This window comes from Clarias gariepinus, chromosome 12 (assembly GCF_024256425.1).
Source record: "Clarias gariepinus isolate MV-2021 ecotype Netherlands chromosome 12, CGAR_prim_01v2, whole genome shotgun sequence".
Lineage (NCBI taxonomy): Eukaryota > Metazoa > Chordata > Actinopteri > Siluriformes > Clariidae > Clarias > Clarias gariepinus.
The window spans coordinates 9609983-9634839 of NC_071111.1; the positions used below are offsets into that span (position 1 = coordinate 9609983).

The following is a 24857-nucleotide window of genomic DNA, read 5'->3' on the forward strand; positions in this document are numbered from 1 at the left end:
CGCTTTCACCTCAATGTGAAAATATTTGGTGCCTCAGCCCCAGATATGAACTTGTAACTACGCAGCCAGTATTGGCAAGTACATTAAGGGACATACTGTACTAGTGACTTTTCAATTGCAGTTTTTTGGTTGACCACTGTATTTATTCCCATTTTTACAACCAGTAAAATGACTGTGTCAACATTTACATTACCGACAATTTGGGAACGGCAATTAGCCTAGCATATCTTTGGACTGTGCGAGGATACCGGAGGTAAACCCTGGGGGTACCTCCAGCCCCTGGGGGTGCAAGGCGACACTTCTAACCTCTATTTTAATACTATGTATTATATCAGCCTAATTGTTTAGCGGCCCACAGGGACAACCCCTGGTACTCCCAATGACCCGTGTAGTACATCATTACATGTGCTCATCATATACAATCCAGGTACCTTTCAGAGGGGCGGGATGAGAGGTACTTCGTGCTCCCACATTAATCACAGCTCTACAGCCAATCAGGGGTGCCTGTAAGCTCACGCAAGCAGAAGGAGCGGATAGCGCTGTCCTCCGAGTGTGTTACGCTGCCCCCAACAGTACGTGAGCGAGCAGTTCGAAAAGATGCGGTCAGCTGGTGTCACATGGTTCGGAAAAAACATGTAATAGTCGTCGGCCCCCCCAAATTAGTGGTAGTAGTAGCTTTAATGTGGGAGCCCCCTAGTGATGGGGAGGAATTGGACACTAAATTAGGGAGAAAATCGGGGAAAAAAAAACAAAAAAATTGAACAATAGTTGGACTTGCTGGAAGTGAGGAGAAGCCTAGTCAAGTAAGTCAGTCAAAGGACTTATTCATAAGTACAAATTTTCATTGCAAAATGAATGTTTACATTGTTCTGGATAAAGACAATGGCCTGTTATTTTATTTCCTGATTCTATTTCTAATGACAATGAGACAGGCCTGAGTCAGGTTGTAAGAGACAGAGACCACTGTTATACTGTTAGAATAAAGCAACAGATCTATCAGTGTCTATTCACATAATGGGTAACAGTACTGTATACGAGGAATCTGTAAATGTAAGTGTAAACATATTGTAGGAAAAGTTTGCGGTTGTTTAGGTGGTGATTAGCAACTCCATACATAAAATACATTTTAGATCATATATGATGATGGTTGCTGTGGATGTAGGCCTGTGTTGACCAGTGCTGCCCCTTGTGTGTCCATGGCTTCATTAAAGGTCAGTATGGCATCATGACCATAAAAGTGTTAAAGCGAAATGCCTTAAGGATAGCTGTAAAATCTTATTATTTTGAGACCAATAAATGGCAAAATTTGTTTGCCTGCTTAAAGTTTTTTCTCCTGCACCCTGATGATTAGGCTGAATATGTGTTGTGTTAAAGCTGGAATGTATTTTTGACAGAGAAATAGAGGAACTAAGATCTCTATTTTGGCAAGAGTAGCCAAAATGTTAGCCCATAAGTAACTGCCAAAAAACAACAGATATATCTCCAGGGCAGGGTGTATCCATCGCCTGGTGTGCCGGATAGCAAATATCTTTCAAGTTCAGGTTAAAAGTTTACCACCTCTGGTGACACTTGATGATTTTTAAGTGCTCCCAAGAAGGAAATATGGAACTACCTTACATGTAGAGGTGGCATTGGTTTATTCTGAAGAAAACATATTATTATATATATTCATTCATTTGCAGTGAGCACTTTGTCCTGATCTGGGTCCTAGAGAATCACAGGAGCTGAACACTAAGTGTTGCTTCATGATGGTGTCCCTGAATGTTATCACTATACAATGTGTAAATAAATTTTCCAGATGAATGACAACATTTTAGCCATGCCATTGATCTGGTTTCTGAGCTCGGTTCTGGGTGAGCATGACACAAACCATCCAAGCAATAAAATAACACTGTATTCAGATTGCATTGCTGCATCACAGCTCTAGGTTCCTGGTTTGATCCTGAGCTCGGCTTTTGGCCCTTAAGAGTTTAGTATGTTTCTTCTGTGTCCACTCAGTTCCTTATTTTATCTCTAAACTATACTGGTGAATCATCGACAGTGTACAACATAAATGTTTGCTAACATTTCTAACGTTATTAAAAACGTAAATTGAAAATTGTGATTGGTGAAAACTTCCTGTAGTATAAAATGAATAAAGCACATATAAAATAATTAAACTTTGGGCTGCATCACATCACTAAGTAATCCAACTGAAATCATTCTGATTAGAAAATTCAAGAGGTTTGCTGTTGTTTTGGTGGTGCTTGGAAACTCCATACTCATGATAGTTGTATAATCTTACAATTGTGACACCTTTTTTGTGTTTCCCCATAAAAAAAAGAAAAAGCCTTCCCAGCGCCCCTGCCAGGAAACTGTGATTAGGCTGAAAACAAGAATATGTGATGTATTAAAGCTGGAAAGTATTTTTAACAGATCTCCATTTTGGTAGGGGTAGCTCAGTGGATAAGGTGTTGGACTGCTGACTAGGCGTTCCCCAGTTCGAGCTTTGATGCTGCTGAGTTGACACAGTTCTCATGGACACTGAGTCAATAAGATGTGCGTTTCCACACGAAATGCACAAGGCCTTTAATCAGAATGTATCTTTTTTGACATGTGCAAAGTGGTCCTGTCCACTGTGAAGTGTTCAATCTGCTGGAAATTTACCAGAAGATGTGGAAAAAGATGCAACTTTGAGGTTAGGTTAGGCTAACTATCTTTTATGCTAAATCTCACCTCCTGCATGTTGACTAGTTATACTATTTATAGTATACAGTACTATTATACTAGTTACTATGTGTGAAATGGTGAGGCCAATCAGTGCACCTTCCTTAGCCTGAGATTTAGTGAAAAGGGAATCGTCTGAAGTGAACAGGTAGAGTAGAGTTGTTTTTCACTGAGTTTACCGATTGGGAACAGAAGCAAAAATGCACAAAAAAAAAAAATGTGGATCAAGTGTGTACATGGCTAATATTTACCCATTAAACGGATAATGAAAGGGTTAAACGACACCTCTCAATCTAATTGGGCCGGACTGAGTCAGACTGTTCCCACTGAGGTGTTTGTATGATGCATGTATCTTCTGATTGAGCTATTATTCCTATTATAAGCTATTAGTCCCATCTACTGCATCATGGATTATTTTCTGTAAAGAACAGCCAGGAATGATTTTTTTTTTACACATAGCGTTTACTTTAGACAATCAGTAAGTTGATGCCTTTTAGTCTGACCTTTAAGTATAGTTCTCTCCCATTTTAAGTTTATCTGTGGGTAAGATACTGTACAGTTCTGTGCAAATGTTTTGAGCCACCATTCATTCCTTCATAAATCCATAATCTTTAATAAAGTGAAATGATGTGGAATAAATTAAAAAGAAATTTGAACAAATGTTTTACTGCAACAGGCTGCAAAGACAGAATAAAAAAATTGGTTGTAAGTTTATCGGACAGGGGTAGGTGTTAGACTACTGATCATAATGTCAGGTTTAAACAACAGCACAACCAGATCAGAGCAATGCCCTTAACCCTCAAAAATATGTAACATGAGATCAAATGTAAGTCATTCTCGACCTCATTTCCCCTCTCGTCTGTTCCAACCACTCAGCATTTAGAATTACCAGTATACTAATCCCCAGCCTGATCATCTGTCATCATCTGCACCTGTTTCTCACTGGTTCACGAGTTAAATAAGATTTTTTTCATACTTGAATAATTCATGGATCAATGTGTGGGAAACAAAAAACATTCCAGGTACATGAACTGGACTGAAATGAAAGACAAAAACTTGGCAAAAATGAGAGCCAAAAGAAAAGAGTCCTCTAGGAAGCCTGGAGAATTGTTTCTCAAGACTACACTAAAAATACAAGAAAATCTGAGTCGTTAGAAAAAAGATGAAGAAATGAGGGATGGCTCAAGACTTTTTGCACAGTACTTTACGTCAAAGGGTTTTCCCAACCTTTATGAGATCACTTAGCTGACTGTTACACCCTACATTACTCAATAACTCTATCATAATGAAAGGAATCAGATAAAAAATAATCCATATATGAGAGCATTATAAACCTAACTGTGCAGACTAACATAGATACAGTATGAGAACCGCTGATTTCTTATACTGCTGATTTCTCAGAGTGCTGACCCACTCATCACTCATCAGGCTAAAATGCTTAAATATGTGACCAGAACAGCACAAGCAGTGAGTCATCCTGCATCATCATAGACATCCTTTTGCTTGAATTAGTGTTTTGTACTCTTTCAAATGAGGGGGTAATGCATTCAGACTTGTCAGCGAGGTTTCAACATGGTTTCCTTTATCAAAAACACTGTCATACAAGGCATGTCCTTAGGTGTTTAAACAAGGATAGAAAAAGACTACTGTATTTTTAAAACGTGTTGTTTTTCTTACGCTTGCTTACATCTTTTCATTGAGAAGCTCCTGGTCCTGGTCAACACCTTGCAAAATTCACATGATCAACTACACAGATATAATAATAATAATAATAATAATAATCAACACTGAGTTTGCTTTTTGTTTTGTAATTGCTTTAGAGAATCTTTCACATGTGCATAGCACTGCACCGTATTTGTGTTCATTCAGTTATTGAGATTCAGTTTACTAAAACATCGAGTGATGCTGTGTGCAGTTTTGTGGCAGTCCAGAACTCGAATCATAGGATGAACACAACACAGACATGGCCAGGCTCTTTCGTTACGTTTCATTTCATTTCATTTCATTTCATTTCATCCAGGACAATGTGCCAGATTCACCCTCATAGCCATGAGCAAGAGATTTATAAATATGCCAACTTTCATATTTGGGTACAATATTTTCTTGAAAGCATACAAGTTCAGACTTCGAATTAATGAATACATAAAAAAAAAAAAAATTCAAATGGAGAGATCTTTTTAGTTCCTAAATAAAGTATTTAGGTGCCACACACTGTCTAGTCATCATAGTACAGTAGTTCATTGCTTTAACAACTCAACAGCTCTTACATGCTCAAGATCTGTTATACCCTGATAGATATTACATCCATACTGAGACTGCCAGCTGCATACTGGGTACTGTCAGCCATCGATGAAGCTGTGTATCATTCTGTGCTTGAGTGGGATGTGTTTGTGCATCTGATAGGAAAGGAGAGGACAGGACAGAGAGAGAGAGAGACAGAGAGAGAGAGAGAACGAGAAAGCAAGGGAGAACAGCAGTGTTCTATGCAAATGGCTTATAAAAAAGTAGCACCCTCCACTTTGTGCAAATGTATCATCTGGATGAGAGGCAAGTGTGAGTCTCTTGAGTTACGTGGTAGGATTCTGGCGACAAATAGAGGTTGAAATTTATCTTGTGTTTAAAATTATGATTAAATAAACCTTGTCATAGATCCTCTTTTGAAATGTTTAATTACGAGGGGCGTTCAAGTCAAACTCTGACTTTTGATTGTGCAAAATAACAAAACACAGTTATGAGAGTAAAAACTCCCTTCATTGATTTTCAAGGATCAGGCATTGTACTCGCTGAATGTTCATGAGAAAGATTGCAGTTTGCTCTGAGCCATCTCGGCTGGGATCGTCGTTCCCGGACATCCAGTCTTTTGCACCATTCGAATGTTTTACTGCAGCTGAGTCTCATCACCATACTGTGCTTGAAGTCTCCTGTATGTGTCATTCAGTTTTACACTTTCATTCGGCAGATATTTTATCACGAGTCCCAGTTTGACTTGAACGCCCCTTATACTTTGGTTATTATAAAAATATTGGAATTTATTTAAAGCGCATTACCGTGCTAGGTTTGGATCTCATCAAAGGCAGTCTTCAGGGCAGACTTAGTCCCCAGATGTTTTTACAGAATTATAAGAAAAGACTTTTTACTATCTATTATCATATTTGAACTTGAAAGCTTGTATATTGGCTTGTTGGTATTTTCATGGCTCTTGTAATAATAATATAAAAAAAGAAACGTCATTTAGACTCTTTGATCTTATTGTCACTTCCAAGCATCTTTCTTTTAAAAGTGTACAATCGTGTCAGTCCACATGTGCATCATAAACACGATTAGCATGATTGTAAGCCCTTAAGTAGCATAAACTTTTCACTCAACCAAAGCCTGTTTTATAACGAAATTTCCAATTACACAAAAAACAATCTATTAATCAAATAATTTTACAAATCGGCATTAAGTCATGACACCTTGTTAATCCATCCAAAACACAAAAAGGTAACAAAACTGCTGTCTACTCCCCATAGTATTTAAGTGCCTCTCTAATTGAAAATAAATACTCAATATACAATCTCACCTCACATTTATTCATAAATGACAAAAACCAATAAGTGGTATTTCAACTCATTTTCTAAGATTTACGAAAGGTTTTCTTTTCTGCAAATATTTTCGATCTAAGAAATCACAAGGAATACTATGGGGGAGATAGTAACTATGATTGGGCTTATGCTATTAATTAATATTTAACGTAACAAAGATAAAATATGCTAAAAGAAACACACACAGGGCATGAGACGCAAAATTCATTTGACACTCATACATTCTTTTGTTTGAATATATACGCCCATATATATCATATACATATAAAACTGACTGTATTCCTGAAAATACTTTTCTTTATCAAATTTAGATGGCGGCAGTACTATCTCAAGGCCACACTTGTATTATGAAAGGTTATTTCAGGGTTTAAAGGTGCACTATGATGGATTGTTACACAGAACTATCACTATAAATCATTGAAAATTGGTGCTGCCTAACATTTTGCTGTTCTGTGCCTTCATTTCTTTATTTCCCTATCAGATAAGTTTATTTATGCTACCAACACATGAGCACGTTGTTACAAAAATCACAGACATTAAATGATAGATAATAGTCTAAACATCCATACAAAAATTAGCTCATATAATTGAGTATGGCCTTTTTAAAAAAAAACTAAAGTTTGCTTTTTTTGAATTTGTATCCACATAGTGCACCTTTAAGGGGAGATTGTCACTTGTACACTTACAAGCCTCATCCAGTATGTTGTTGTATGAAATTCTACATTTCCTGCAAGGCATTTTTGACCAAAAGACTGTGAATAAATATCAGAAATTGTAAACCCTGGGCACTTGGAAGCATTGGCTTTAAAAGTTCAGAGTGTTTTGTTGTTGCTGCTGCTGCTCCCAACAGTGAATTACTGAGATCTTTACTTCTGCTCATTGTAATATAGCAGCCATGCCAGTCCAGTCTACTGACTAGATGGATCCATTCTGGGGCACGCAGCCCATTAATGAACTCATTTTCAAGCTCAAAACACCAGGTCTACAGACTACACACCAATTGTGACTAAATAGCGTAAAGGTCTTACGCTTTGGGATTGTGCTTGGATGCGTTTAATCAAGTGGATTAGTCATGAGGAAGGGACTGTGTGAGGCTAAGGAATCATTTAGCCAGTTTTGCCACTGGCCTGTAAGTAATTTGGCAAGGATTTTATTTAACTCTATTCTCTAGAACTTATTAAGCTCCTGAGCTCTCCAATAGCTGTTTGAGTGCACGCTCGATGTTCATCCGATGCCCTACCCGTGTCACCCCAAGTTCAGCTAAGTCATCCTTGGTGAGCGCAGGTAGATGCGCGCCTTCAATTTCATGCTCTAAAAAGCGGGCACGATGCTCCCCTAGTCCCACACTCTCTAACCACTCGCCTACGTCATACTTGCTCCACAGTGCAAGAGGGCGTTGTCTGAAGGGCCGCAGGGCCAGGAGTGGGGCGCCCAGGACCGGTGAGGGGCATGGGGAGGCACAGGGTGAGGGGGAAGGGGATCGGCTGCGGGCACGAGCACTGGCACTCCGCATGACAAAGCGCACCTCCTTAGGCTCCTGTGGGAGGCTCAGGCTAGAGGACTTGAGGATGGTATGGTGGTGATGGTGGTGGTGGTGGGGACCAAATGCTCGCATTGGCCCCAGAGGGTCACTTCGTTCTGGAGTAGCCCCTGGGCTGGGTGTCCTGCGGGTTACTGGGTAGCGGCTGCCAGGGCGGATGGTGAAAGTGGTGCCATAGTTCCTTTGTGAGATGGTGTGGAGCTCACCAAGGCTGCTGAAGAGTCTGACAGGTAGAAACAGGGGTTTTGGAGGGCAAGTTAAATAATGAAAATAAAATCCTCAAGTCACAGTGCAGGACAAAACATTATTTTTGACAGCATTATTTCTTTTATGTAGACAGTATACCGTTAGTGCTGAATAGTTAAAGCTGAATAGTTAGTGTGCAGTTCTATTCATGGATTCCCATTTACAAACAAATTCTGAGATTAGATTGAAGCTCAAACCTTCCTCAGGGTTTTACCAAAAGGTCTACTTTGCTGCAAACAAACAGTATACCTTATATTCAATATTTACATCTAAGAAAGCTTAGAATTCATCAATATATGGCTTTAATATCATCTTACAGATGCCATGCATGATAATTGCAGCTATAAGTAATGATGCAATGATGAATTTTAGTGAAAGTTAGTTGGACAAAGAGGTGTCTTTTACCCACAGAGCTAAAAACCTACGATTTACTCTCTTCTCCATTCCCTTCATATCTGCAAGGACATATAGAAACATATAAGGGTATGTTATGTGCTTGGGTGAGGTGTGTAAACGAAACCTTTATAACACTAACAGCTGTGTGCAGTGGTGATGGTGTGTGTTGCTCAAACGTTGAGAAGACTTTGCTGTGGTACATGCAGGTGTGTGAACCATTTAGGCCAAGTGTCTGCAAGTAGTTGAGACTCACATGAGCTTCTTACCTGGCACCACCCACTGGTGACCTTCTGCCAGGATCAAGTGCTCCCATAGGTGGTTCCTCCCCTAGAGAATGAGTATCCTTACTTAGTAACTCTGCCCCCATTGCAGCAGGCCTGCTATCATCAGATATGCCCACTTGAGCCCTTGGCTCCTCCCCCCAGAGTTTAGAGCGTCTTTGGAACAGGTAGCGTGGACGGACAGGGCCTGTGCTGGGTGGGTGTGGAAGCAGCTCACTGTCTGATGACTGTTTTAGCAGTGGGTCCCTGAGATGGGCGGGGCGGCCGCGGCCCACCCCACAACGTGGCTTGCTGGCATGGGCAGAGTCTGTGCTCTCAGATGACAAAGTGGACATACTGGAGACTGTGGAGACAGTACTAGTGGTCTCCATGTGTGGGTCTTCAACACCAGAGTCTGCTGTGGAGTCACTCGCTTTGCCAGAAGAGATCTTTGCTATAGAGGGCCTTGAGGACGCCCCTGGAGAAATGCTGATAGTGACTTTAGGCGTTTCCTTTAATAAAAGGCCATTGGCAAAAGGTTGAGGGGGTGGGACTATGCCAATCTTGCGGAGCTCCTCCCTGGTTTCCTCATCACTAGATGAGAGTAGTGCAGGAGGTAGGGTGACTGTGTAGGGCTCTGCTTCCTCTTCTGAGCTCATTGTCATACTCCGCCCTGCCAGGTTTGAGAGGGTTGGGGCAGGTGAAGGCATGGAAGGTGGAACTATTGGCTGGCTGTGATCTGTGTCAATCAGTGCTGGTTGGACAATCTGCATGGTTTGTGGCACCATGGACTCCTCCAAACTTCGTCCAGACACAGGGCTGCCATTTGTCACCTGACTAGCAGTTTCTGTGGTGATGCTCACAGGCTCCTCCCTCCAGGAATCAGAAGGCGAAGCCTCAAGAGCAGCAGGTGGTGTGACTCCACCCTCTGTCTCTGGTCTCTCCACTGCTCTGCCCTGAGTGGGTGATGGTGAGGGAGTGGGTGTGGGAGTGGGTGTAGTACGGCCACTGAGTGCACGCTCTCTTGCAGCCAAAGCAAGTGCTAACGGAGAGGAGGGGTCCAAAGGACGGCCAGTGAGAGGATGTATAAATGTGGAACCCCCTGGTGGCAGACCAGGAGAGAGCATGGGTGCAGGGGGTGGCAACTCAGCCAGCTCATCCACTGAGTGTGACTGGGATAGTAAGGGGGTGGTTTGAGGCTCAGTGGTGCTCCCCTCTACAGAAAGGAACACACTGGTCCTGCGACGAGCTCCTGGAGGTGTAATCCTAGCCCTCTCAGAAAGCACTTGCTGCTGGAACTGCTCTGCTCGGCTGCTGTGAGGGATCCGAGCTCCTCCTAGGGGGGAGGTATCCCTACCAGTACCAGCCTGGGCAGCTGTGCCATCTTCTACCTGGCCTTGTTTGACCAGTGGACTCTTCCTGCGCTGGGGCTTGGTAGGAGTATAGACTGCACTCAAGCGGCCCACGTTGGCATATGGGTTCTCCACAGCCTGGCCACGCCTACGACCACGCTCAGGAGGAGCTGCCCCAGAGGTAGGTGTTGCTGGCCTGGGAATGGGGGCGGGCTCTACTGGAAGGTGGGCGGTGTCCTGAAGAATAATCATAGATCGAGCTTTCCTCTGGCGGTCTGTCGTGACGGGACCATGAAGCTTGGGTTCTGCACCTGGCCGGAAGCTTGAACGGGATTGATTGGTGGCACGCGCTGGGGGCGGAGGAGGCAAGAAAGATGGGGGAGGACCTGATTCCAGGAAGTATGGTGTAGGAGGGGGAGGAGGTGCAGTTTGTGGAGGGGGTGGGATACTGTCTTGTCGAAAGCTGTCAGTCATTGAGGAGCTTCTTGGAAAGCGGTGCTCACCAATTAATGCAGATATTCTTTCATCTTCTGGCGCACCTGAACAAAATGAATCATGTTTATTAGATGAAGAATGAATAAATTTAATGTGCCCGACAAGTAAATTTTTTTAGCCTATAGGACATCTTCAAGAAGGCTGATTATATGATCATGTTCATATTATTACCAAATGATTTGGTTCTGGTCATCCCATGCAGTTGTATGTGACTTTTATCCACACCAAGAGACACTCCAGGTGATATTTGCATTCCCTGCCTCTCCAACAGCGACTACACACACAAGTACACACAGAAAACAGCTTAATAATGTTTAGAAAGTATTACACAAATCTTATGTTTTTTAGGTTTTTTAAAATAAATATGAACAATGTGATGCATTTGTGTGTATTTTACACTAATCTCAGCCTGTGTGATGCGTCGGCTGGTCGGTCTCTGTTTCACAGTGGCTGCTCTGGAGTCGGCATCTGAAGGCCGTTGCCTCATCACCACGACGGTCTCTTTTGGAGAACTCAACATCTCATCCAACTTCTCTGTGAGGATCACATAAACACATACTCAAAAAAAACAAGACACTTCACATAACAGACACAACAAGCACGTCACAAAGCTTTAATCACACAACACACATTTAAGCACAAACAGAAATTGCCATTGCAAGCCACATATGCAATCCAAAATAAGGAATACAATGCCACACACATGTATGCAAATATACATTTGCTTTTTCACAATGTATACTGTACACAAACAATTTTACATCACATAGTACACCACAGTAAATATTCCATCACAGAAACCACACCCCTACACACTAAATCGCTCTTATAATGTTTTGCCTTACCTCCCCTTCTTCTCCTTGATGCTTGTAGGTAAGAAGCAGGGATGAATCAACATGAATCAATTGAAACTAATTAACTGAACATTGAAACTTGGTAATAATACTTGGTTTACTGCTTGCATCATATATTTATTATACTCTTGTCAAAGTTTGACAAGTAGTAATTTGTCTTTCTAAAAACAATCAGTGTTATCTCACCATCAGTATTATATTACTTAAATGAAGCCAGTTAGTTGAAATAAAGGCCTGGCATTGAAATTGATTTGATTTGTTTGGTCCTGGCCTTGCCCCTGTGAAACCACACCATAACCGAATTTTGCATTCTATCATAACTAGAACACCTGGTGGTTCAGCTAATGAGCTGTAGATATCCTGAATCTCACTTACTCACTTACTTTCTGTCTATACCGCTTAATCCTGTATTCAGGGTTGCAGGGAGCCTGCAGCCTATCCCAGGAGACAGGGTGCCAATCCATTGCAGGGCACACACATACTCACCAAGACACTATGCGCAATTTGGAAACGCAAATTAACCTAACCTACATGCCCTTGGACTGTGGGAGGAAACTGGAGTACCCGGAGGAAACCCACCAAACACGGGGAGAACATGCAAACTCCATGCACACAGAGACGGGAATAGAACCTGGCCAGGAATCTAACCCGGCTCCTGGAGGTGCAAGGCGACAGTGCTAAACACTACTTTACCATGCCGCACTATTCTTAATCTTTAATATAAAAACAGTAATAGTAGTAGGTCTAGTAGCTGTAATTAAGATAAAGGGGCTAAAGGCCAGACTGTTTGTGAGATTCACATGAAAAGCACATAAACCTAAAAGCATGTTTGGGAAATATGGGCAGATTCTAGTAAGAACTTATTGCCTGTTTTACATTAATGTCTAACCCACAAAAATGGTATAGTAGTATAGAATAGAATAGTATAGAATAGTGTAGTATAGTATCCTATTAAAATGTAACTATTTCAACAGTCTTCAGTAACAGTAACATAAACCCAGTCATCAAATCATTACCTATACCGCTTGTCCTGTATAGGGTCATGGCGGAGCTGGAGCCTATCTTAGCAATCATAGGGCTTAGGGTAAGGTACATGTTGGATGGGGTCACAGGAGACAAGGCCATTTGGAAACACCAATCAACCTAGACCACATGTCTTCAATTTGTGGGAGAAAACCAGAGTACTAAGAGGAAACCCACATGCAACCGCCATTATATTGACAGATAACAATAATGTACCATAAACTCCTATTAAAATCCCACATTCAGGAGGTGTTCAGGCAATATAATGAGAATTTGCCATGAAGCATATACATATATATAATTGTATATATGATGGATATATATATATATATATATATATATATATATATATATATATATATATATATATAATCCATCATTATGCCAAGCTTGTCTTCTCTTTATGTAGGCTAATTAGTTCAAATTGGCTCCTTTAAGTGCTTGGAGGTTTAGTAATAATTCTAATGATTATGATTAAAAGTTCAAGACGTATTCCTTAGGCCTGTGTGTGTGTGTGTGTGTGTGTTTTACCCATCTCTTCCAGCTCTGCGGTCATGCTTTTTGAGCGCAGGGTTAGGCTTGTGCTCGGGTCTCTCTTGGGTGGTGGGGGAGCTGATGGCATTCAAACAAAACAAGCGACATATAGAGACAGAGTTTAACACACCACATTGGGATTCCAATGGTCTTATGGCATTTTTACTACATATGTTGTGTGTGGTGGTATTTGGATACACACCCTTTTTCCGAACAACATCTCCTGTGTCAGGTTTCCGCGTCACTGAGACTACTTTCATAAGAAGACGACTCCCACCTTGCCGAATCAGAGAGACCACTTGTCGATGCCCCACTTTTACCACACTAACCCCATTCACCTGATTCGCAGAAAGGGGTGAGTTTATTCACACATTTTACAAACGTATTTCCTGGGTTCAGTAAACAGCGCCTCACCTCGATCAGGAAGTCTCCAGTTCGTAGCCCCGCCCGCCATGCCACCCCATCCAGATCCACTGACTCCAGATATTGCAGCGCAGGAAACGCGGGAGTCGGTGTAAATTCTTCAATAGGAGTTTCAGCTGGTAGTAGAGAACCCACACGCACACAAAACATATAACGGGCATGTGTGTATATGGAAGTATGTGTGCCCTGTGGGAGTAGCATACATTTACATTTATATTACCTTTAGCCCCTCGAAGAACAAAGCCAAATCCCTCACTGTCTCTCTTTTGCAGCGTAGCAGTTTTCTCTTCAATTACATAATCACTGAGGAGACACACATAAGTGGGAATGCATAAATTTTACAGCTTACATTTCATGAAAAAAAAATGAATCACCCGTTGTGCTTCTTTTCTACATTAAGATGTGCTTACTTAGTGAGTACAGTTCCCTGAAATCAATCATGAGTCTAACATTCTCATATCTTTAATAAAAATACTGTATTTGTGTTCTGTATGTAACAGTCTTTGTGTAACTGATCCGACAAGCATGTGTACAGGGAACAGGAGTGATCAAGCGTTACAGATGATATTTCCGATGTAATAAGTGCAGGCTGTACTGTGGTACATGTTCCAGACCAGAATCTATAGAGACAGAAGAGGGAAGAGAAGTGGAATGAAAGAGTGTGTACCTGTAGGAGGTATAATTATCATAGGAGCCAACTGTGTAATGCCTAAAAAGCCTTTTGGTGCGATCTTCTCTTGTTTCTGCAAAACAAATCCATTTTAGGTATGACACCATAGTAAACAATTAAATATGATATCTGAATATTAAAAACAATTAATACTTGGATTTAACCACATGTACTACTGGATATGCAACAGTGAAAGTAGGCCAGTATGTTTCAGTATTGTGCACCACCTAAATACAGTATTCAGTGTACCGGAAAGAAGGGAGAGCAGCTGCCTGCCAAAACCCACATTCCAAGCGATTCACAGAAACTATTTTAGCAAGAAAATAAGAAATATTATAACGTTATGTCATCTTAAGCAGCACATTATTTATAATTACATTAGAACTAATTATATTGTCAATTAATTGTATTTAATTATAAATATATAACTAATTGTGAATGTAAATAATATATATAATAATACAATATAAAAGTAATAGAGTAATAAAGTAATATGTATTTATAAATATAAGTAATTGTAAACATACTGTAAATATATAATTAATTGTATTTACATTATAAATAATTATATTGTCTGCACATTCATTATAATTACATGAAAAGTCATTGTTTTCAAATTGCCTGTTGAACCGTTTGCATTGTGTTGTGTTTCATTACCTTTGGGTAGCGTAAGCACGAGTTTCTGCCAACACGCTAACAGGTTCATGACGTTAGCCTTGTTTAAGGCTAACGCAAGCTATAAAGCTAACTGGCTTCTAACACAAGGCTGTATCCTGAATCCCAAGTCCCTCTCTAACCTCTGATCAAGGGCATTACTTGCAGTGTGGAACAAGGGATTGTACACCCTACATTGCACACAAGCTTTTCATTTTACACTATTTGGGATTCAACCCCAGATAACCACAATACAGTTAGTAAGCTAAGGCTATTCTAAACTAGAGTAAATGGAAATTTTAAGAGCAGTTTTCTTTTTTTACCCATAAATACAATTATCTGGGAAAATTTATCAGATGTCACGTTTCTTAAATTAAATTTTTTAACCCTTAGATCATCTTAAGATGTCATAAAGGTAGACATAGTATTACTGTCACATTTATGTTTTTTTCATTAATATATTCCAATGTTTATATTATGTATATATTTTAATTAATATATAGTAGTTGATGTAAAACAGTGTGTTAGGGTCTATCAGAAGAATTGCAGTCAAATCTTTAGATCAAACTGTCTCTGTATTCACTTTTAAAAGTAACTGGATTTTAAAATGCTAGAACGTCTTGTTGAGAAACATGCAACATTTTACCATGTGAAGGTATTTTCCACATTTTTAAATCCGTATATTTCTTAATGTACATTTCAAATGCTTACTGTTAAACCAGACAATATTTAAATCTAAATGTTTAACTATAGTTAGAAAAGGCACAGTTTTGACTCTTTTTTGGTAGTCATAGTTTGTCTAATTTCACTTAAAGTTTTCATTGTCAGGTGCAGATGATCAGGCTGGTGATTAGTAAACAGATGAAGGTTGAGTGGTTGGAACAGACGAGAGGGGAAATAAGGCTGCTGCTGAGGTTATTACATAAATAAGCAATTTTTAAAAAAATTTATCTTTAGGCACTTTGAAGCCTGTCCCAATAAAACATTTGTTCCAATTTCTTTTATTTAATCTATATCATTTGCTATCATTTGCTATAGTACAGTACAGTATAGTTCTCACCTAGTCGTGGGTCGTACTGTCTCAGCTGAACCTCCTCTACGCAGTGCGCAGGAAACCAACCGGTTCGTCCTTTGACTGAGCCTTCCCAGAATCCTCCTTCACCTATGCTCAGCACTGGGAGAGAAATTTAATCATCAATTACAGCTTCACACATATGGTTCATTAAGGCTCAGATGTCAAGGGAAAAAAATATTGCCATACTAAAGTCAATTTTATATATATATATATATATATATATAGGAAAACAGTAAATCTAATTTACAGAATAAATATAATCCTAACTGTTTTTATGCAGTATATTTTATTATTACTGTTCCAACCTTCTTTAAAATGCTGTACGTAGGTACAGATGCCCCTAGCATACTGTGAAACAGACTGACCTTTGACCCTCTCCCCGCGGTTGAGGGTGATCTCACCCTCACCCTGCGGAGTGTGTGAGCTGACAGCGATGAAGGTACGACCAGGCACTGCGCTGTAGAGCCTCCGCTTTGACCCTCGTGATACAGCAGGAGGACTGGGATCCCTCTGAACAGGACTGCCAGGGCTAGAACATATATGCAAATATACATAAAGCGCATCAGCGCATCAGAACTGTAATGTTTAAGGTTACACAAACACTCCGACAGATGTGTGTGTGAAGTCAGGAACTGCACTGCAGGAATAGATTTTTAAGGGATGAACTGTGAAACCATGAATATCCTTAAATCCAGGCTTGGAACAATGAAATGATGGTGAAGTGGGAATAAATGTTATTATATAATACATGCTGTTAAAGTAGTTATGTGGGTTGTTTTTCTGCATGTTGGCACATTTGAAAGAAACAAATCTGCACCTGATTAAATGGTGCACAAAAGCCTGAGTCCACTGAATCAACTCCGTCTTCTCTGTTAAAACTACTGTACACACTCAGACTTAGCTGGGAGAGAAGTGTACAGTATTTCAGGGCCAGAAATAAAAAAGACTAAACCACCGAAATCTATAATATGGTGATATTGTAAATCATACGGTAGTATTACTGGTCTTATATGATTATTGTGAGTCTAGACACTTTTAAATATTTCAACATGCCCTTATTAATTATGTCAAAGATGGTTATCCAGTGGCTTACTGTATGTACTGTATTACTGATGTGTGCAGTGGAAATCGTGTGTTTAGGAGATGGGAAGAAAGCAGAACACCCAATGGCAACTTAAGAAGACATTAAGAGAATACATGTATGTGAAACATGAACCCAGGGTCAGGATTGAACCAGGTTCCCTGGATCAGGGCGCCACCATCAGGCTTGGTAAGGAATTGCTCCCACACGTACTAACACCAGAAACAATCAGGCCTTTAAAAAAACTTTTTTTTGCCAATGTTCTATTGGTGGAATCTTCTGAAAAAAGGTTTAATAAATACTTAAAAATACCGTGCATTCTAATATATTGTACATACACCGTCTGTATGCTGAAGTGATCTTGTAATTTTACATTTTTCCCCTAACAAGCCATGATGCAGAATACCTGAGATGGCCACGCGTGTGTCTCCTGAGGCTGCGTGTGTGTCCCCCCTGTGGGCTGTGTGGGCTCTGTACGGTGTTATCAGGCTCCAAAGGGGGCAGGCTGTGCAGTGAAGGGGCTGGCGAGGGTGCGGGCAGACTCTCGTCCAGTGCGTTATCGCTGGCCGAACGCATCAGGGAGCGGCGCGGTGACACACACACGCCACGGCGCCGAGACGAGTATGAGGGGCTCTCCCTGAAAGGCACTGCAACAGAGAGACAGTCTCACACACATACACACCATCGACTCACGGTCACGTACGCATACACAGAGTCGAGTGTCTGTGTATTCTCTGCAGTTTTCCGGCAGACACAGATAGCGGAGATGGCAAACATGCAGGTAACATACACTTACAACACGCACGCACACACAACGACAACTAAGATGACAAGTTAATGACACATCTGGGCATTATTCAACATGCCTCGATCGGTTCATGATTCCACTCTTCAGTCAGGTGAAGCAAATTATATTCACTTTTTTAAAAATTTTACGAAAAAACGTCTCAAGACATTAAGAATGATGCCCTTTTTAGCAGTCGAGAGATTCTGTAGAGAAAAAAAAATCAGAAAATTTGCATAAAAGGGATTGAACAGGTGTTACAGAAAAGATTCATGGACAACCCAGAGATTGAGCTGAGAAATCTTCAGGATACAGAGAATACACAGAAAAGACATATCACACACACACACACACACACATGCACACACACACGCACACACAGAACATATAGAGATTACATACAGATGACACACAGATTACAGTAAGATCACATGGAGGAGAGGAGCAGTGAGAGTTATAATGAGAGCACACACATATTAGAGAGACGCTGTAGAACGATGACATAATGTTCGGTGCATCAATAAAACAGAAATTAAACACTATGTACATTAGATTATTCAAATTTTCTTTGGATAATCCACTTTTAATACTTTATTAACAGTCACATGAAACAGTCATAGACTTACAAAAAGCTGGATGAGCAATGCTTAGTTTTTGTTATGCTTAATTTTCGAATCTGTCCATCATCAGAAGATGATGATTCATTTTATATAACAACAGCTCAGTGTAGTGCCAGCTGTAACGCAAAACACAGGTCTACAGTATCTCACTGAAAATATTTAAATCTTATAATGTCTTTAGTAAGTATTGATGCACTGGTTGTGAAATTCAAGGTCGATATTGATGTTTAATTAATTGGCTGATGTTGGACGAAGGCCAATGTTTTTGTCTTTGTTGTTATTTATCATCCCTTTTTGACAGGTAAAAAAATTGTTTAAAAATAAAAAAGAACAATTTTGAAGCCCTTAATTACACTGGCTTTGAATGAGCACGAATTTAATTACTCACGCTCTCTAACTCAATCATTTTCTATCTGCTTATCCTGTACACGGTTGCAGGAAGCCTGGAGGCATTCCAAGGGGAATCCGGGAAAGGGTGCCAATCCATTGCAGGGCACAAGTGCACACACCCATACACTCACTCACACACTACAGGCAATTTGGGAACGCCAATTAGCCTAATCTGCATATCTTTGGACCATAGGGGGGAAACCGGAGTACTCGGAGGAAACCCACTTAGCGAGAAACTCTATGCAAACAGACCCGAGGCAGGAATCAGACCCGGACCCTGGAGGTGAAAGGCCACAGTGCTAACCACTACTTCATCATGCCACCCACAAATTCAGTCATTTAATTTTATTAGACAACCTTCAATGGAACTTACTTTCACAAGGCAGATACTTTTTTGTAAAGAAAAAAAAACTAAACTTTTTTTAGCCTCTTATACTGTACTACCTAGCCAATACGAAGGATATTTCAGTACTTACAGTTCTTAGCCCAATAAAACCATTTTGTGAAAAATAAAGTAAATGTAATGTAGTGCTGCACAATTAATCGCATAAAAATCAAAATCTAGCCCCCAATCTGGACCTGTGCAATTATTTAATTGTAAAAGGCTGCAATTTCACTCACTCACTCATCATCTATACCGTTTTATCCTGTATACAGGGTCACTAGGCGCCTGTATTGTATCCCAGGAGACTTAGGACACTTACTGTAGGTACACCCTGGACACCCAATGGGCAATTTTGGACGCCAATTAGCCTAATCTTTGGACTGGAGACCCACCAACCACATGGAAAACTCCATGCACACAGACCCGAGGCAGGAATCGAACCTGGACAAGCTGCAATTTATTAATATATCTTATATATATATATATATCCCAGGAAACTTAAAACATGAGGCTGGGTACACCCTGGACAGAGTCTCTTTCATACACTACGAGCAATTTATGAACGCCAATTAGCATGATCTGCATATCTTTGGACTGTGGGAGGAAACCGATTGTCGGAGGGAAACCACATTTGAAGGCTGCATCACTCTATAATACTACTAAACATTTTATTCCTTATCCTCGCATGGATCTACAGGTTATGAACTTAGTTTATTTTTCTTGTTGAAACATTTTTACCTGATAGTGAACAGAAACCCTTATTAGAATGTCCTCTATTAATTATTCATCAGGTTCTACCTGGGCCTGACTGTATAATGATTGTTAACATTGCTGTAAATAAAAATACGCTGCTGAAATTAAAACACTGTAGGAGTATTTAGAAATGTTTAAATGTACAGTATATTTTTAACACATCTGCATTGGACATATTAAACCTAAAGATCTCTAAAATTTCAAACAGATATTACAGCATCACTTTATCCTGGTCAGAGTCATGGGGAATCCGTCTACCCAAGGAACACTGAGCATGAGGTGAGAATACACCCTGGTGGGACATAATACACCATGCACACACACACACATTCATACACCTAGGGGCATGATAGAGTCACTATAGTACCATCTGGTATGTTTTTGGGAGATGGAAGGAAACTAGAGAACTCAGAGGAACAAACATTAACCCGAATCCAAGGACCTTGGAGTTGCATTGACAGCTGGACCTAAATATATATAAATATATACTTTAATTATTAAATATATGGCATAAAAATTGCACAACTTACTGTAATTAGAGATACATGTTTTAGCATCTTGGCTCAATTTAATCTTTGGTTTACAGTACTATAAGCAGTAAAAATGTAATACACTCTACATTTTTTTAAGAGTTATCCCAATCCATGGGCAAAAGTGGCACCTGTTCTTATTAAATCAAATAGATATCATAAACGCTGTACTCAAAACTAGAAAAATGAGCGAGAAAGTAATACTGAGTAGGATAGTAAATACGACACAGGTGTGGAAAAAAGCAACCTTGCATGACCATGTAAGATTTTTTTTCTTTTCACATTTGGTATTGTTTCGCAATTTCTTATTCATACAAACTGCATTATTTAAACTTAGGTAAAGGATTTAAATGGATTTTGTGAATCTGTGCAATCAATTTAACAGGAGTAGGAACCACTTTTGAAACCTCATGGCACTTGAGAGTACACAGCGAGGTCAAGATGGTCAAAGTATGTCTTACCTACGTCTGAGGTTTTGTGGATCTTGATGATTTCAGCCAGATCAAAATTCCCTGCGATGATGGCCACCTAGACGTGTGTCCAAGATTAAACTTCAACATCACAATCTTAAAATCACTGTAATCACCCAAGATCAAACAGATTTCAAGATAAGGTTAAAAAAAATCCTAATGCAGGATACCTGGAATGCTGTCTGGTTGTTGTAGTTCTTGATGTCTTTATTTGCTCCTCGAAACAGCAACACTCGGGCACAGCCGTCCTGCACAGACGGGAAACGAGCGGTGTGGGACAGAGGTGAAGGACAGAAGTGTGGAGGGAAGGGAGAGAGGAGAGGAGAGGGTGCACTGGTGTAGGAGCAAGGATAAAGAAATAAACACATACTATAAAGTAGGGGTTCTCTTAATCTAATTAAGTGACTTAGTGATAATAATCCTTTATATTCTTTTATACCTTTTTGCGAACAGCATCCTATTTATTTCTTGAAATCATTACGTACTGTAGGTTTTTTTATCGACATGAACCAAAACTACTTACACATTGTGTTATACCGTTTTCTTTCGTATACATATAACAGCCCTAGCATGAGCATAAACAATAAAACATTAAACCTATTAAGTCTAAATAATTATGTGCACTAATTGGGCCTACAATTATATCAATATACTGTACAGTACATCAGCTGCTAAATTCTTGAATCCAATTGGTCAGAAGGGCTTAATTTATTTTCAGCAGTTTTCTAATAATTTTTCATGTCCACCAACTAACACAGGAGCTTTCTGATGAAAATGGTAAGTGGAATAAGGGTCTGTCCACATGCCATGGGGTACCTAGGCAACAAATTCTCTCCTCGCCAGAGAGATGTTTCAGTGAGAGTGTCTTATGGGGTCGGGTTGTGATCTCAACGCCCGATTGCATCCGAGCTGTTTTTTGTATTTGAGGACCTTGCTCCAATAGTGGTAGCTTGGTAGCACTGAAGGATACATTCATCCCAGAAAACCATTTTAATCATTGTGTTAAATCATTTTTGGGAGAAGTCTCTAGTGTCAGTGGTTTGTTACTTAAACTGTATCAATAAGAGAAGTGTTTCAAGGCAAGGACTTTGTTTTTTGTGGTTTCTCAATAACAGAACAAACTAAAATATGACATAAATCATCATTTAGTTAATGTTAAAATTGTTTTAAAATTGTTGCCTTATTAGAGATTTAAAAAAAAAACTACAGGTGGCATCAATCACTCAGATGAGTTGCATCACACCATCCTGTCATTAACCATTTTCTTAGAACACCATGTCTTGTATTTTATTCTTTATATAATGAGAACACTGAGACACAGTAAACGACAGTGATATTCACTATGGTTGCCAAGTCCTCAAAAAAAGCTACATTTGACATGTGTTTTTTTTGTCCACAGATATGGATGAAATGGTCCTTTAGCATATTCCAGATTAATTGCAAACTGCACTTTTTAAAACCATATATAGATAGTCTTTTAAGCTTATCATTACAGGAAGAGTCAAAGATTTTGGAGAAAGGCTGGTGATGTTTGAACTCATCAGCCAAACAAATCCCCTCCCTTCTGTCAGTGCTCCTTCATAAGCTCTACCCGCAAATTCACAGACATGTTCTGTACTGCCAAGGCAGCGACACTAACAACTCTCCTCCCCTTCCTTTGCACTGGTCCTGTGCATGATCATTAACAAAGCCCTGTTGCTGATTGGCTGGAATAGTGTTATGTTGGAGAGGTGTTTGTTTCCTGTTCAGAGAGCCAGGGAAGGGTACGAACACCAGCTTTTTTCGGCCAACAGACAGCTAACGGACTGTGAAGAGATATTTGATAAATTTGGCATTGGATTATAATCACGACTCTATCTTTAATGTATCTTTAATAAATGTGAATAAAGTGTTATTTGCTAGGGAGCATACAGATTGGAATGGAAAAAGGTCATGTGATCTAATACTCCAGATTGACTCTATTCTAGAGCGATGGGTACGTCAGGGTAAGAAGAGGTCAGTGTTATAATCTGTGGTTGCTTCAGTTGGTCAGGTCTAGGCTCTAGGCAGCAACGTTATGTGGCCATAATATAAAGTCAGACGACCAGAATGTACAGTACAGAATAACCAGGTTATCACATCTACAGAGTTTTTCTTCCCTGAGGCATATTCCTGGAGAGTGGTTCTGGGAGCATGAGGAATCATTTTCACACATCAGATGCTGTAATCAAAGCTAAAGGTGACTAAATGAAATCTTAGAGTGTGCGACTCTTTTTTTTTTGGCTAGGCAGTGTATTTTAAAGTTTAATACAGTGTTTGAGACATTTTATTTTTGGGAGAGCTTTGAAAAATGTGTTCATTTTGCTAGGCTAGCCAGATCTCATTTCTACAGTATAACATCATAAAATCAAGAACCACCACTAAACATCTGGAACTTTTTGGGGTCCCTGGATCCCAATTTGAGAACTTAGCGTCATGATGTAATACATTGTGTGTTTGTGTGAGTTTATACCTGGTTGTAGAGAGCACACAGGTGCAGTGCTGTGTTTCCTGAGGCATTCTGCGCACTCATCTCAGCTCCGTAGAACAAAAGGTGCTCGAGGTGCTGCACATTTCCGTGGCGACAAGCCTGCAGATCAACACCCCCCCCATGCTTTAGATTCCCTACTGCTTTAGATACTGTGAAGAACGTATAGATGTGTGAGTGTCTATGTGTGTGCATGTGTGTATGTGTGTGTATGCTACCTGGTGGATCTCCTGCCAGCCATTCTCGTCGCTGTAGCCAAGCTGAGCGTGATCATACAGCAGCAGTTCACAGCAGTATGGGTCGCCACCCACCATAGCGCTGTGGTACAGGGGAGTGAGCCCACGGCTGTCTTTATAGTCCGGAGACGCTCCCAGATCCAACAGGGTCTGCGAAGTGTAAGCAAAAGGATTTTTCCGGATTTGTTTTTTTTTAAAGAAATAAAGAACTCAACTTTTATTCAGACACAAGCATAAATTAGTGCTATAACACCTGCGTATAATTTTCAGCCATTTTTGTGGAATTGAATGTGTCTGCGCTGGTGTGGGTGGAGAAACATAACAGGAGATGAATGAACAAACAAAAGAACAAAAAAGACTTTTGTCATTCCATCAGCCCGCTGATTATTTCTACCACTAAAATATTGATGTGAAATCTTTACATACATGTCATTATGAAAGTGACTGAGCTGAGCCGCTTAGTCCCTGATCTGATTACATAGCACATCACCACGCCTCTTACTGATATATTTTTTCTAACTTAAACACTTTTTTTTTTTTTTTATATTACAGCACAGGGTTAAGGGCCTTGCTGAAGGGCCCAACAATGGCAACCTGTTGGAGCTTGGGTTCAAATCACCAACCTTCAAATCAGTAACTCAGTGCCTCAGCTCTCTGAGCTACCCCTATTACACCCCCATATCGTCCTGACCTCGTTTTAAGCTATTTTCACATGTTTGGGCCATTAAAGGAGTTCCTGGGAGGCCAGTGTTTAAGATGTGAAGCAGGTAGTCTGATCATGGCTCTGGCGTACTGAGAAAACTTGCAACCTTGATGGTATCTAAGCACTAGAGAGACGCTGGGATAAGTGTATTAGTGTAGCAGGGGATTATATAGAGAAATAAAAGGAGTTTGTACTCTCATAACTGTGTTCTGTCATACTGCACAATCAAAAGTCCAGTTTTGACTTGAACACCCCTTGTAGATATACTAAGTGTAAATAATGTGTTTTAGTCTTATGCAGTTAAAAGCGGAAATATCCAAAAACACAGTTTGGTATTTTTATAAATACTTCTATCTGATGTTAACATCATGTTTTTATGTAAAACACAACTTTTATTATGTATCTAACACAGTTGGATGGATCTATGCTTAGAAAAAACATTTAAACTCTTTACTGCTTATATGCAAGACCAACACTATGTACAGTAGTTTGCAGAGGGAAAATAAATAAAATTCTTTATGTCCTAACTTCTTTATGCTAGATAACAGCAGCCAATGCTAATCTAACCTGCTATTAGCAAAGAAAGA

The 24857-nt window shown here is 40.0% G+C and overlaps 1 protein-coding gene across 13 annotated transcripts in view; it reads right to left on the reverse strand.

Moving 5' to 3' along the window:
* Positions 1–5463: 5463 nt before the first annotated feature.
* shank3b (SH3 and multiple ankyrin repeat domains 3b) overlaps positions 5464–24857 on the reverse strand; it is a 38975-nt gene continuing 19581 nt past the window's right edge. For 5 of the 13 annotated variants that reach the window (XM_053508304.1, XM_053508305.1, XM_053508307.1 and 2 more), the window contains exons 7-23: positions 23550–23717; positions 23317–23433; positions 20996–21073; positions 20817–20883; positions 17300–17558; positions 16178–16341; positions 15798–15911; positions 14081–14156; positions 13634–13716; positions 13405–13529; positions 13193–13328; positions 12988–13068; positions 10977–11113; positions 10751–10853; positions 8739–10623; positions 8502–8531; positions 5464–8053 (exon numbers count right to left, since the gene is read on the reverse strand). In XM_053508304.1, coding sequence (XP_053364279.1) covers positions 7468–8053; positions 8502–8531; positions 8739–10623; positions 10751–10853; positions 10977–11113; positions 12988–13068; positions 13193–13328; positions 13405–13529; positions 13634–13716; positions 14081–14156; positions 15798–15911; positions 16178–16341; positions 17300–17558; positions 20817–20883; positions 20996–21073; positions 23317–23433; positions 23550–23717 — 4209 coding nt within the window. In that variant the 3' untranslated portion in view covers positions 5464–7467. Of the gene's footprint in view, positions 8054–8481; positions 8532–8725; positions 10624–10750; positions 10854–10976; positions 11114–12987; positions 13069–13192; positions 13329–13404; positions 13530–13633; positions 13717–14080; positions 14157–15797; positions 15912–16177; positions 16342–17299; positions 17559–20816; positions 20884–20995; positions 21074–23316; positions 23434–23549; positions 23718–24857 lie in introns of all 13 variants that reach the window. The other 8 variants (XM_053508309.1, XM_053508308.1, XM_053508311.1 and 5 more) reach the window with 7 other exon arrangements.